Source organism: Cavia porcellus, unplaced genomic scaffold (assembly GCF_034190915.1).
Source record: "Cavia porcellus strain 051 isolate PalLab524CR breed Dunkin Hartley unplaced genomic scaffold, mCavPor4.1 scaffold_40, whole genome shotgun sequence".
Lineage (NCBI taxonomy): Eukaryota > Metazoa > Chordata > Mammalia > Rodentia > Caviidae > Cavia > Cavia porcellus.
Genome location: NW_026947523.1, coordinates 8265213 through 8278210, shown reverse-complemented (window position 1 = coordinate 8278210; position 12998 = coordinate 8265213). Strand labels below are relative to the sequence as shown.

The 12998-nt window shown below is 49.8% G+C and overlaps 1 protein-coding gene across 1 annotated transcript in view; it reads left to right on the top strand.

Annotated features, from left to right (window-relative positions):
- Fam83f (family with sequence similarity 83 member F) overlaps positions 1-6952 on the top strand; it is a 33368-nt gene extending 26416 nt beyond the window's left edge. Inside the window, exon 5 of the mRNA XM_003470512.4 lies at positions 3563-6952. Coding sequence (XP_003470560.2) covers positions 3563-3612 — 50 coding nt within the window. The 3' untranslated portion in view covers positions 3613-6952. The remainder of the gene's footprint in view (positions 1-3562) is intronic.
- The last annotated feature ends 6046 nt before the right edge of the window (positions 6953-12998 follow it).

The following is a 12998-nucleotide window of genomic DNA, read 5'->3' as shown; positions in this document are numbered from 1 at the left end:
AGGGGCTATAGATGAAGATCAGTGATAACAGTGTTCCTGGTTTGATCCCCACCGTCACAAAAAGGAGTCTGTCATTTGCACTGGGCTGAAGACTATGACAAGATTTTTCCATGCAGTTCTCCAATATAGAGTGTCCTCAGACCGGCAGATAACGTTGCCACACAGAGGCTACTCAGGCGAGGCTCTGCGCTCAGCAAGCCACCAGGCTAGGGGAGGAGTTTCTAGGGGCTATGCCTCAAACCCCACCTCCACACCCTGGGGTCTCTGGGAAATGGCCAACATTTTTAAGAAAGTTAAGAGAGATGAGGTGTGAAAGGTTTCTCTCTGAAAATATCCTGCCTGACCCTTCCAAAAAAGCTTCAGTGAGAGGAGCCTATGTGCAGGCCTCCCACGAAGCAACTGTGGCTGTTGCCAGAGGCAAGGGCTGGCACTGTCACCCTGTATTTCGAAGACTGGAAGGGCCAGAGTCCTGAGTGTCAGTTGGACCCTTCCTTCTGGCATTCTGCCAGCTGAGAGGGAATAAAGGTGAGAACTTGTTTCCCAGGTGGTTTCCAAGGTGACCTGCGTTAGCCATGCCTTTCCGGAAGGCTCCTGGATCCCCCAGTTTTGTGTGGGGCCCACTCTGCTGGCTGTAGGATCTGGCTTCATAGAACTCCAGCTCCTGGTTTCCAGATTCAGGGACTTCTCACTCTCCTGTGTTATCCAGGGAGTAGAGGATGCTCAAGGTCTCAGGTGTCACTCTTGGAAATCTGGGTCCCTGTCAAAGATGGACTGTGAGATTGCTGGGGCAGTTCTTGCTGGAATCAGAACCCCCATTCCAGGGCACATCTTCTCAAGTGCTGCTCATCAAGGCAGAGTTTCAGATCTCAGCTTTGCCCCAGGTAGCTGGGTCAGGCCTCAGCTGGTACACGGGAGCTGCAGTCCAATGCAGTGATTCTGAACACCATTACCAGTGGGGTTCTGATGAGACAGCATCCTCCAGGCCACCAACCTACCCAGCTCCAGAGGAGAGGCAGGGCTGCTTATTCTTGCTGGCTGTCAGACTCCTGTCTTTCTAGTTTCTCTTGGCCTGACCAGGGCTTACATCTCCTGGACAGGTGAGTGGGGACACACAGGGGACATGCTGCTGTTGTTCCTGCAGTTGTTAGTATTGGTATAAACCCCACGTAGCCTATAGTTGCCTAATCATTCATTTTACCCAATAAATTTATGTCTGTGAAGTGTGTGCTCCATGCCAGGCACTGTTCTAAGTTCCTGTGCATCAGGGAACAGAAGAAATAAAGTTCCCCTCTTGTTATACTGGGGAGCATTGGGGACACAGGAAAGGAAGAACCATTTTATAAAAGGTGCACAGGGAAGGCCTCTCTGACCAAGCACAAGGCAATAGAGACTCCTAGAGGGACAGAGCCAGTGTAGATATCAGGGAAAAGATCTTTCAAACAAAGGGAATGTGAAGCCCTGAGGGCTGTAGGAAGAGAGGGCCCTGCTGTTCTTGTATAAATGTCCATTTTAATGTCCTTTTCCTTCCTGTCTCCTGTATCACCTTGCTTCCCAGCTCAGTTACAAATGCCCTGGACTGTCCCACCCCAACCCTGGTGTCACACCACTCTCTGCATTCAGTGGCTTTGTGCTCCCACTCTGCAACCATATGTGCAGTCTCATTTCAGTGTCGTCTCCCCTCTGAACTTGACATTCTCTCATGAGCCTTCTAACAGGCCACCCTCACCCTTGGCACACATAGTTTGCAAAATACAGGTTTTTAAAATTTTAAGGAATGGAGGTAGTGTTAATATACTTTTCCCCCACTTATCTGAACTGGTCTGATTTGCCTGCCCATGGCAGACTCCCAGTAAATGAGCATTGATGAAACAATGGAACATGAAGAATTTTCCCTCCAACCAGTTTCTCCATCAGAAGCATGGGAATGAATTCTAAGGATAAGGGATCTCTTCAGGCTTGCATCCAGCCTGATGAATCAAGGGGGCAGACCCACCTGAACAAAACCATCTCCAGGAAGGAGCAGAGTGTACCCAAGCTGGAGCTACAACTCCATCCACCCAGCATCCCTGTTCCCTGGCCCCGAGAGCTACAACCCTGCCCCTGCTTCTGCAGCCAGAGATTGATTTTGCTTACCTGCCTCCAAAGCGCTGCAGCCTCTGGGGAGGAACTCAGCATCTGCTCAGTAGGCCAAGCAAATAGAGCGAGCCACTGAGGAGTGCCAAGTGGGGACAATGTGTGCACTGCAGCAGTGAGGGGCTCTAGGGCAGCAGAAGGCAATGACTTCAGAAGAACCACACCAGGCTCAGTCCTCAGCACTGCTGCTGAGGGCGACCCACCTTCTGCCCTCCTCACCCTCGGCAGCTGCCTGCCTGAGTCTGGGAGACACCAAGCAGGGGCTCAGCTGGGATTGCAGTAGTTCCCAGAGTGAGTTCAGTCTGGCCTGGACAAGCAGTGGTGAACACAGCACAGGCTGTGGGCCTGAGCAGGGGCCTTGCAGGAAGCATGGAGTGGAGGGGGGAAGGCTGTGAAACCAAGACTCCCGTCCAGCTCTGTTCTGTGTCTCTCTTGCTAACAGCCCAGAAGAGAAGGCAGACACTGCCTTAATTAAATTCACAGCTGAAGTGACATTGGAAGATAGTGTGAGTGCCAGGGAGACCGCCCTTGCAGTATAGGGAGGAGCCCACAGGAAATAACACCAGGGGCCTCCACCTGGAGAGGTGGCCCGAGCTCTGAGGACAAGGACTGTGCCTCCAACAGCCTGAGGCTGCAAGGGCCCCAAGGTGTCAGGTCTGCCTCACAGCTTCTGTTCCACCCACCACCTACCCACCCCACCCCACCCCACGTAGGTCAGAGAGCAGGAATCTGCCCCAGAAACTGCAGGCCATATCTTAGATCGTAAAAGAAGTGCAAATCGATGCCAAGGCCCAGGGAAATGGAAAAATGAGCCACTATGGCTGGAGCAGCAGCCTACACTGTCCACTTCCCATCCTCTGCCTAGAGCTGCCCCTCAGTGGGTGTTGCTGGCCCTACTCAAGGTGTAGCTTTGTCCCTTCCAACCCAGCTCCTGTAGCAGAGGAGCTAAGACAGGACTGGAAGCCAGACTCTGGGATGGGCTATGGGATCATGGCCCATGGCCGCTGCTGTAGAACAAAACAAAAGATCCTGGCTCACAGTGTAGCCACCAGTGAGGATGGGTAGCTGGAAAGCTCGGAGTTGCTTAAGATCGTAACTACTGGAAATAACAGTCTTGACATGACTTCTAAGTCATTCGTTGTAGTTGTTGTCTCCAGAGTCCCTTTGCCACCTTTGGTCAGGAGACAACAGGCCACTTAGTGTCCCAAACTGTGATGATCCTGCTAAGACTGTCGAGGCAGGAAGAAGTTTTCCTTTTGCTTTCCTAGGTGTCCTGCTGAGTTGATTTCCAGATCAGAAGCTTGGAAGAGAACCAGTAACCCTCGCCCCCAAAGTTGAGGCATGGACAGTGTCCAGTATATGGGCCAGAGGCAGATCCACTGAGCATTTCATTAATGTCCTTCCCTGCCTGTCTTCCTCGTCTCTGCAGGTAAAACAAGTCCCAGTCCTGGCAAGTCCAGCAACTGTGTAATCTCCTGAGCCACAGGAACCTGTAGATGGCCACCTGTCCTGTCCTGCACTGTGAAGAGCCCAGGACTCACTCTGCAATAGTTTGCACATTGGACACCAACCAGCCTCGGGGCCCGAACCCCAGACGAGAGGCTGGGGCATCTCAAAACCATCGCGTGCTTCCCTAGACTGCCAAAGACCAGGCAGATGTCACTGCCACCTTGTTTACACGATGCAGAAGCTTGACTAATGTCCTCTCCTTTATGCTAACTCTCTCCTGCTGGGTCAGCCCCAGAGCTGCAGGTCCCCAGGTGGGACAAAGGCCACCATGACTTATTCCTTAGTGCAATGAGGTCTGCAGGGCAGCCCCAGCCATGTGGCCTCCTCTTTCCTGGGCTTCCTGCTCTCTTCTCATCCCCCCGAGAGGGTGGAAAGAGGTAAAGGGAGGGACCCTGAAGCCAGGGATCCCAACTTCTAGTTTCACTCCAGCCACAGGACTCAAAGTGGAAGCTGCCTCAGGACTGCCAGGGCACCAGCTGCTGTGACCTACCTGGCCCAGTCCACACAGGTTCTTGTGCCAGACTGAATGGAATGGGGGAAGGATTTGACATTGCCAGTTTGCAAGCCTCTATGAGATTCTTAGGGTGCCCTTCTCTGGCCTGCACATCCCCTCAGTAAGACCTTGAGTTTGTAGCCTAATGAAAGGAGACAAGGTAGGAATGGGGGGGCTGCTGGGTGTCAAGGACAAGAGTGTCTCCCCTGACACACCTCCCTGAGGCTTCTTGAGGATTAAACACTTCCGGAAAACACTTCTTTACATACCAAGATGGCATGGCGAGTCCTTGTTCAAGAAAGGAAGGGTGGGAGGGGTGACATGGGAGGTGGACTGTTACACCACAGCCCCCAGTAGCACCCTGAAGATATGGGACACAAGGTCCCTGAATTATAGTAAAGAAATCACCCTTGGAGTAGAGGTTGACACGTTGGCCTTGGAAAGAGGCCGTTCTGCTGAGGCCTCGTACTCCCAAGGGACAGAACCTGGCCTTCTATATCCCTCTCTCCCCACAACCAAGTCCAGCCCCCAAATCTAGGAGGACCCCAGTGGAAGTTTCCAGTCACTGCACCTTTAAGCTAGGCCCTGCTTTCTGCCTCAGTTCTCTGTGAACCAAGATGAGGTTATTCTCAATTTCTGTAGCAATAAAGAGGAAACCACACCAAAGAGAAACCAACTCAGGTTGGGCAGAGTGCTGGCTTACAGGGAGGGCACCTTTCCTCTGCAGCTGCTGCTTCATCCTCAAAGAGGCTGGTCTCTGCCCCCTCCAGCTCTGAAATCCTTGCGAAAGAGACCACAATGCAAAGATTGCCGAGGGCCTCATTCTAACATGCAGCTCTGAACTTTTCCTTGGCAGCTTAAACTCCAGTCCACTGTTCTGCACCTTGGCTTCTGTCTCATATACTTCCGCCCTGTGTTCCAGCATTTGCTGGTCACATCTCGAGGGTAAATCTGGCCTTTCCACCTGGGTGGCAAGTTCAGGGCAGGAGGGAGCCCTCAGTCACAGTGTCCACAGGCTGGCAGCCTTGGAAGGGCTCTGGAGAGGCAGGATGAAAGGACACTCGCAGGACCAGCTCTGGCTCTGTGTTCCCAGCCCTGTCCCTTGGGCTGTCACCTTCTTCCTGAGGCCACCCTCAGTGAGCTGAGTTCTCTCTCATTGCTTCTTACCTGGCCTCTGCCCATCTAGGCAGGACGTGCAGGACGCTTGTCCGGGGCTGGGGAGCTCGAGGTTTGGCAAAACTGCCTTGTATCAGCTATTCTCAGGGTATGATTATGGTCAGCCCTACCCAATTCCTTCTAAGACAGCCTCTGCCCAGCTTATTACCGTACGCCTCAACAGAACTTTATAGACAACAGAGGAAACCTGGAGATGTGGAGGGAGCTGACCAGAGAAGGGGATGGGACTCTGTTTTCTCCTGGCATGCAGATTTTCCCCCTCATTTATTGAGCACCTACTATATAGCCAGTGACTCTGCTAGATGCTTTAGTCATGTGCAGATTTCAAACTATGAACACAGGAAGGCAACTGTTTCCCCATGTATTGAGGGTTTGGTTCACAGGAAATGTTATCTCCATTTTTCAGATGTAGCTCTTCCACATGCCCTATCTGAGCTCAGGCTTGCAGCACTAGTGACACAACAGAGTTGCAAAAATTCTCTTTTGGGGGAGAGGCAGTGGTGTTCCCTGCAGGGTATTGCTCAGCCTCTGCCTACTGCATGTCAGCAGTATCCCTCCAGCTGAGACAAGCAGAATATCTCCAAGCATGATCAGATGTGCCCCTAGATCTGGACATAAAACACCCTCCATTTAGGGCCCCTATTCTCTACTCTGCAGCCCTGGGAGCCACACAGATGGCTCTTGAGAGTGTTTGCACCTGCTCTGTCTACCCTGCGCATGTGACAGAGGCTGTGGCCTAGGGAGGCTGGCTGACTTGCTTGAGATTTTTGTTTCCGGAACAGTGGTGATAAAGGCATCTTCCACCTTTGTCCTAGTTACCTTGCTTAGCTCTTTGCTACCTTGTTCTCCCCAGAACAGGTGTGTTTATGTGCACACATCTGCCTGATTCCACTCTTCTCCCTGTCAGGTTTTCTCCCAATCTGTTCTCCTTCCCTTAGCCCCAGCTACCTCCCACACAGAAGGCACCATGGGATGAGCCTGTGTGTGTGTGTTTGACAGCAGCCCCCTCCCAAACAGCCAGGACTGACAGCAAGAAACCTCTACTCAAGTCAGGCCAGTGGGACTTGCCAGCTGGCTGTCACGATCATACTGTGAGCAAACATCAAGGTCCCCTCAGCAGCTACTTAGCCCTGCCATGAGCCGTGGATCACAGAACACATTTATCAGCTGGCCATGGGCCACACGCATGCCCTCCCACTCAAATGATCCAGGCACTGTCACTGATCATCCCTATTTCCATTCCAGAAGCAGGAGATCTGCTGCAGGACAGCCAGCCCAGGCTTAAGTCTGGAAGAAAGTCAGGTGAGACAGGTACAGAGGACAGAAACAAATATGAGAAGGTTCTTAGGCTCAGCAATTACAAGATCGGCCCAAAGGCCTTGCAGAGTTGGGCCTGAACTTCCATACACTCCTACTATGGAACAAGGAAGGCCCTGCTTGTGGACCCCATGAGCTGCAGCCTGAAGTCAGATACCCACTCTTCCTTTGGGCTCAGGAGCCCAGAGACCAGGCTGTCTGAGCACAGGGATCTTATCTGCCTGGCTCATTGTTGCAGCCACAGTAGTTGCTTAATACCTATTTGTTAAATGATGGAAGACTTGACAGCCACTTGGGTCAGAGAAATAAAGCTAATAAATTGAGGAGGTGTCAGATTCCAGAATTACTCATGATTCTTTCAGCTTTGTTTCTGACTTCTAAGACTTACATGGAAGTCAAAAGGGATCCTATTGTCTGCTATTTCATGTCTTAAAGGCTAAGCTTATCAAAAGTCTGTCCTGAGCTAATCCTGTCCTCTGGGGTGGCTTCTTCTGTTACACATCCTAAATGGACAAGCTTCATCTCCCAGGCCTCCAGCCTAGTGGAACCTGAGCTCCAGGCAGCTGTGTGCTTGGAATAGCCCTTGCTCCATGCATTCCTTCAAAAAAGCTACAGGAAGAGGAGGAAATAGGAGGAGGAAAGGGACCTTGAGAAGGAGATTTGCCCAAAGCCACCCTACAACAAGAACGGAAAAGACTGAAAATCCAGTTATCTAGAGGACATCCTAGCTCATTTTCACTGGGCCCTGTGGCTTCTCCCAGGGAGCCAGCTGGAAACAAGTGCTCATCCAGGAAAATGGTTAGAAGTTAGGACAGTGTCTACAACAACTAACAAGCAATTTCAGGAACAGATGTCCGCATCATAGAAGGAGACCAGCTAGAACCTGTCTCGGAAGCCAGCAAGTGCGTGGGAGCCTACAGGAGGATGAGAGGAGCAAAAGGCGAGAACAGGCAGTGTGCCTGCCCACGGCGCCCACGGCCCCAAGGGGAAAGAGCCCATCGTGTGCCAATGAGTGCGCCTGTGGTTCTCATTTCCTGCTGGCAGCTCTGACTCCCTGGCTCGAGTCTCTTCCTGAAATGTCTTGACGCTTAGGGAACTGGACAAGAAAAGGCAGTTCAGGGCAGTGTTTGGAACTGCATTTATTCGTTCAGCCCCACGGATACATGGTGAGTGTGGAAGGCACTGGTTTTAAGGTGGTATAGCCTCACGCCACTTACTGTGACCTTAGCAGGACATGTGATAGAGAGGGGGACAGGCTTTAGACAGGCAGGTACAGGTGGAATCCAGACTCTGGCACTGAACCCCTAATCACCCACCAAGCTACTGCATGCTGCCAACCTTGGTTTGCACTTATTTCAAAAGGGAAGGCTCTCAGAGCCCTCGCCCGAGGCTCGGGAACTGACCTGCAGGAAGGAAGAGCACAGTTGGAGTCTCTGGAGCTGTGGAAGAGCCAGTTCATGGGGCATTTTCCCCTGAATTCGCTCTTGCTCTTTGCTGAATATTTGCCACTTTTGTGGTCAGTAGTTGGCACACAGGCTAATTGCTGCTTACCTGGGGCAAGTTTCAGTAGTGGAGAAAGCCAATAGTTTTGGGCAGAACACACAACTGTACTTTGGAGAATCCTGTGAATAGAAATTAAATACAAAAAAATCTAAACCAGGCCTGGGGCTGTGGCTCACAAGGCCTTGAGTTCAATATCCAGCACCCCATAAAATGTAAGCTAAAGAAACAGTATTTCCAAAGAAGCGTGCCAACCCCTCACCCAGCCATGGGCCTTTCTAAACCAGAGCTGCGGCCCTTCTTTAAGACGCCAAGTCCTCCCGGACTTTCCTTTAGCCTTCCCCTAGTGACTCTGCCCTGCTGTCCCCAAGCAGTAGAGTCCCTAAAGAGTACCAGGGCCCAAACTCTGGAAGTACCGTGGGGAAAGGCTGACACCTAGTGGCTAGCTGGCAGCAGCGTCCTTCCATTCTGGTGAGATGGGCCAGCAGCTGCAGGCAAGTTTGTCCTGTAAGGGCCACCACAGGTATATAACCTTTATCCTGACTCCTGCAGGAACTCTGGAGCAGCCACAGAAGATCCTTATGGGAGTTACAGTGTAGCTGTGCAGGAAATTCTGTGGACCCTGAAATTTGATCCTTGTAATTTTTACATATCACGAAGTATTATTCTTCTACTATTTTTCAATAATTTTACCTTTTTTTTCTAACAGTACTGGGGATCAAACCCATGACCATGGGGTTGCAAGGCAGGCGCTTATGCCACTGAGCTAAATCCCCAGCCTTTTCAATAATTTTAAAATGTAAAACGGAAAATGGAGTACAGCGCAGTGGCAGAGTACATGCTTAGCATGCACAAAGCCCTGAGTTCGATCCTCAGAACTGAGAGTAAATAAATAAATACCACACTCAGGTCACTGTGCCCAAACAGGTGGCAAACTAGACAGGCACTAAGCACACTCGTTTGCTGGTCTCTGGCCTGGGACTCCTGTCCTCTAGGAGTTGGCTCCCAGCAGAGCATCACACCTGCCATCTTTGTCATGTTTCTGTCAAAAGGAATCCCTTTGAGCTATGTGGTGGCACACAGCATAGACCTGAGACTATAATCCCAGCACTCATGAGGCCGAGGCAGGAGGATTGCCGTGAGCTCGAGGCCAGCCTGGGCTACAAAGGGAGTTGTAGGCCAGCCTGAACTGCATAGTGAGACCTTGTCTCAAGAAGACAAAAAAAAAAAAAAAAAAAAAAAAAGAGGAATCCCTTGCTGCCCCTTCTCCAACAGAGATTTAGAAGCTGTCATTGTTGGTTTTCACACATTGTGTAAGTATACAGACAGACTCATTGTGTGATCACCTTTGTGCTGAGGAGCATACAAAAAAGCCTAGACTCCCCAACATCTACCCCATCCCAGTACTGGGAAATTGAACCCAAGGGCATTTTCCCACTCAGCATCATCCCCAGTCCTATATTTATTTTTATTTTGAGATAGGATCTTGTTAGCTCACAGTTGAGCTAGTCAAGCTCACAGAAATCCTCCTGCGTCAGCCTCATGAGTGCTGGGATTACAGTTTCAGGTCTATGCTGTGTGCCACCATATAGGTCTAGGGGATTCCTCTTGACAGAACCACAACAAAGATACCAGGTGAGCCCAGCTGGAACTCAAACTTTCCACCTTCCTGCCTTGGCCTCCCTGAATGTTGAAATTACAAGTGTTTATCACTACACCCAGCTCTAAGAGTCTAGAGTATTAAGTAACATTAACTTTTATTTGTATTTACTTTTATTTATTCATTCATTTGATCTAACAAACTCACTCATTGAGAACTTGCTATGTCCTAGCACTGTAATGAGTAAAAATTAGTTTTGCTCCTCTTCCCCAAGATGCTCTCACCTAGTTGGGATGAAGGATGCAGAAGGCAAGTGTTATGATAGGGAGGCCCAGGGGCTGTGGGAGCCCAGAGCCGGTGCTCAGCCTGGGGTGGCGGTCAGGGAAGGCTCCCTGGAGGAGGACAGCATCTCTGAGCTACTCCAAGAGTGCGTGAGGAGGAAGGATGAGGCCAAGGAAAGTTGCTAAGCCTGGATAGAGCTCTTTTAGGAGAATTAATAAGGATCAGGCAATGAAGAACACAGTGAAGACTTGGGTGTGTTATCTGCCCCCAAGACTCCTCCAGTCTTGACTGCAAGCTATTGCAGGTTTTGGAGGGAGATTTAAAGAAGTTTCCCCTCTGGTCTTGTGGAATAGATCATCACTGAGCCTCTAGAAAGCAGGCAATGACATCTGATTGCTCATCAAGCTGTAAATAACCCCCTGGAGCAGGGCTGCCTCCACCTAGGGCAGCCAGAGACTCTGGAGAGGAGAAGGAGCTGTGGCCCGAATCCACTGTTCCTGGTGTCCCTTAGGAAGGGCAGAAGGGGCACAGACCTGTGATGAAAGCGTAGACCTGAGCAAGCACAGGAAAGGGAGGAAGAGCCATATCAGGAAGCAGAAATGGCAAAGACAAAGTCACTAAAGAGGAAGGGGGCGTGGCAGGGGTAAAGGTTCCCCTGGGAACGTCTCTCATAACCCTGACAGGTAGCTGTTACTTTTCTTTCCAGCTCCACCAATTAAAGACCATGTGATCTTGGGGAGTTACTTAATCTCTTTCTGCCTTACTTCCTCATCAGTGGCTACCTTAGAAGGTTAATTATGGGCACCTAATAAGTTAACACATGTCAGAGCTTAGAATGGTGCTGGCACACCGGCTGGCTTCATGGTCTTCCACACTGTGCAGTCCTTTGGGGCCCCATGCCCAGAAAGTGATGGGCCCTCATTTGGTTTAGTGCTCTGCTGTTGGCATCATTAAAATCTTAATTTTGGACCAAGGAGCGCTATATTTTCATTTTGCACTGAGCCCCATGTAGCCCACTCTGCTCGGGTAGAGTATGTTAAAAGTGTTAATTTTTTTTTATCATTTTCTTAGAGTCAAGAATAATAAATTAGATTCAACATATTCAATTTGGAAATGAGGAAACTGAAGCCAGATAGTTTATAGGACTTACAAAGTCACCCAGAAGGAGGGCTGGAGATAGAGGTGAGAATTGTCAATGTAGAGGTGAAGGCAGGACAGTGACCCTCAAAAGACCACAGGAGGAGTGGGGGAAGGCAGGCCCTTTGCAGGAGCATAGAAAAAGACTTTGGGGGAAAAAAGAGCATGAACAGTTGTAGAGGTAGGAGGAAAGCTAGCTATTTTGGGAAGCAAAGAAAAGATTCTCAGAGTAAAACAGTGGTGGAGCCATGGAAACAAGGACTAGGAAAGTCTCTTGGATCTTGGCCACAAAAAAATGGTTATAGATGTGCTCAGAGAAATGAGTTTCATTAGTGTTAGGGCTGGAGGCCAGGTTTAGAGAAGGAAGAAGCACCAATGGTGGCAGGGAGGCCACAGGTCATTATTTAAGAAGCTGGTCCATGTGTCATGGTGTATACCTATGATTCCAGCAAACCCGGGGCTGAAGCTAGAGAACCGCAAGTTCAAGTCCAGCGTGGTCATTTTAGCCAGATCCTGCCTCTTGACAGGGCTGGGGGGACCGGAGATACAACTCAGAGGTATAGCATTTGCCTAACAAGCACAAGATCCTGAGTTCAATTCCTGGCTCCCCCCCCCCCCCGCCAAAATCAGCTGGGGATGTGTTCAAATCCCAGTACCCTGCATGCTCACCCACACACATACAAAAGCCAAAATAGGGAAACAGAAAAAAAAAAAAGAAAGAAAGAAAGGAAAGGAAGGAATAGGGCTCTTTGAAGGGGGTAGAGGTGAGCAGATTCCAGTTGAGATGTAAAGGAAGGGCCACTGGAGGCAGTACATTAGCAAGAAACAGGTGCACCTCTTCTCTTTCTTTGGTCTACAGGGAAAAAGAGGTGGCGTTCTGACAATAAAGACAAGGAAGGCTATCACTCCTTTGGGAGCTGATTGCCTCCCCTGATATAACAGGAGTTATCAAGATAGACATCTCAGGGCATTTCAGTGACATGTTAAGCCCCCACTCATTGAGTCAAACTGTCATTGCTGCCTGTGGTGACCCAAAGCAAGTTAGCCCTTCAGTACCTCCATTTTCTTCTCCAGAAAATGGGTATAAATGTGGTTGTTGTCAAGATTAACTCAGTACAGTGTCTGACACATAGCACATGTCCAGGACAGGATAATTATTACTAACAACCACAACTCCTGGTCCTCTTGTGACATACCCTCCCCTTCCTGTGTGTTGGCATTAGTAAGCTCATTAAGGGGGCCCTACATTTGCTGCTTAACTAAGGCATTTTAGGAAGTGAGGTCATAAAAGATGAGAGGCAATTTGGAAGTGGCACAGCATCTGCCTCAAAGAATTTGCTGCACAGTAAATGTTGCCAGGCACATAATAAATGCTTCTGAGTTTGTCTACTATAATCAGCATCCTCTAACACAGTCCCCTCTCTGTTACTCTTGTTTTTTTTTTTTTTTACTGAAACCATACCCATGCCCACGTTATCAGTTGTCAGTTGTCTCCTGTCTTCTGGATTGGGTTCCTTTACGGGGATTGTGCTATTGCTATAAGTTGGAGAATTGGAAGATGTTTTACAAACACTGCCAAATGCTTCAGCAGTGAGAGCCCAGTGCAAAATGTACAGGGTGCTCTCCTGTACCACAGAAATCAGAGCTGGAGAAGATCCAGCTGGCCCTTCTACACCAAGCTTGTGGGTCACTGCAGAATTGTTCACAAAAATTCCCATTGCCTTGGATTTTGTCCAGGCCAAGGACAAAGATCACAGCACAACCTCTCAAGGGACAAAAGGGAAGACTGTTGCTTGGGATGGCTTGGGGAAATTTTGGTAGTCATCCAAGGCAGCAATCACTCATTAAACC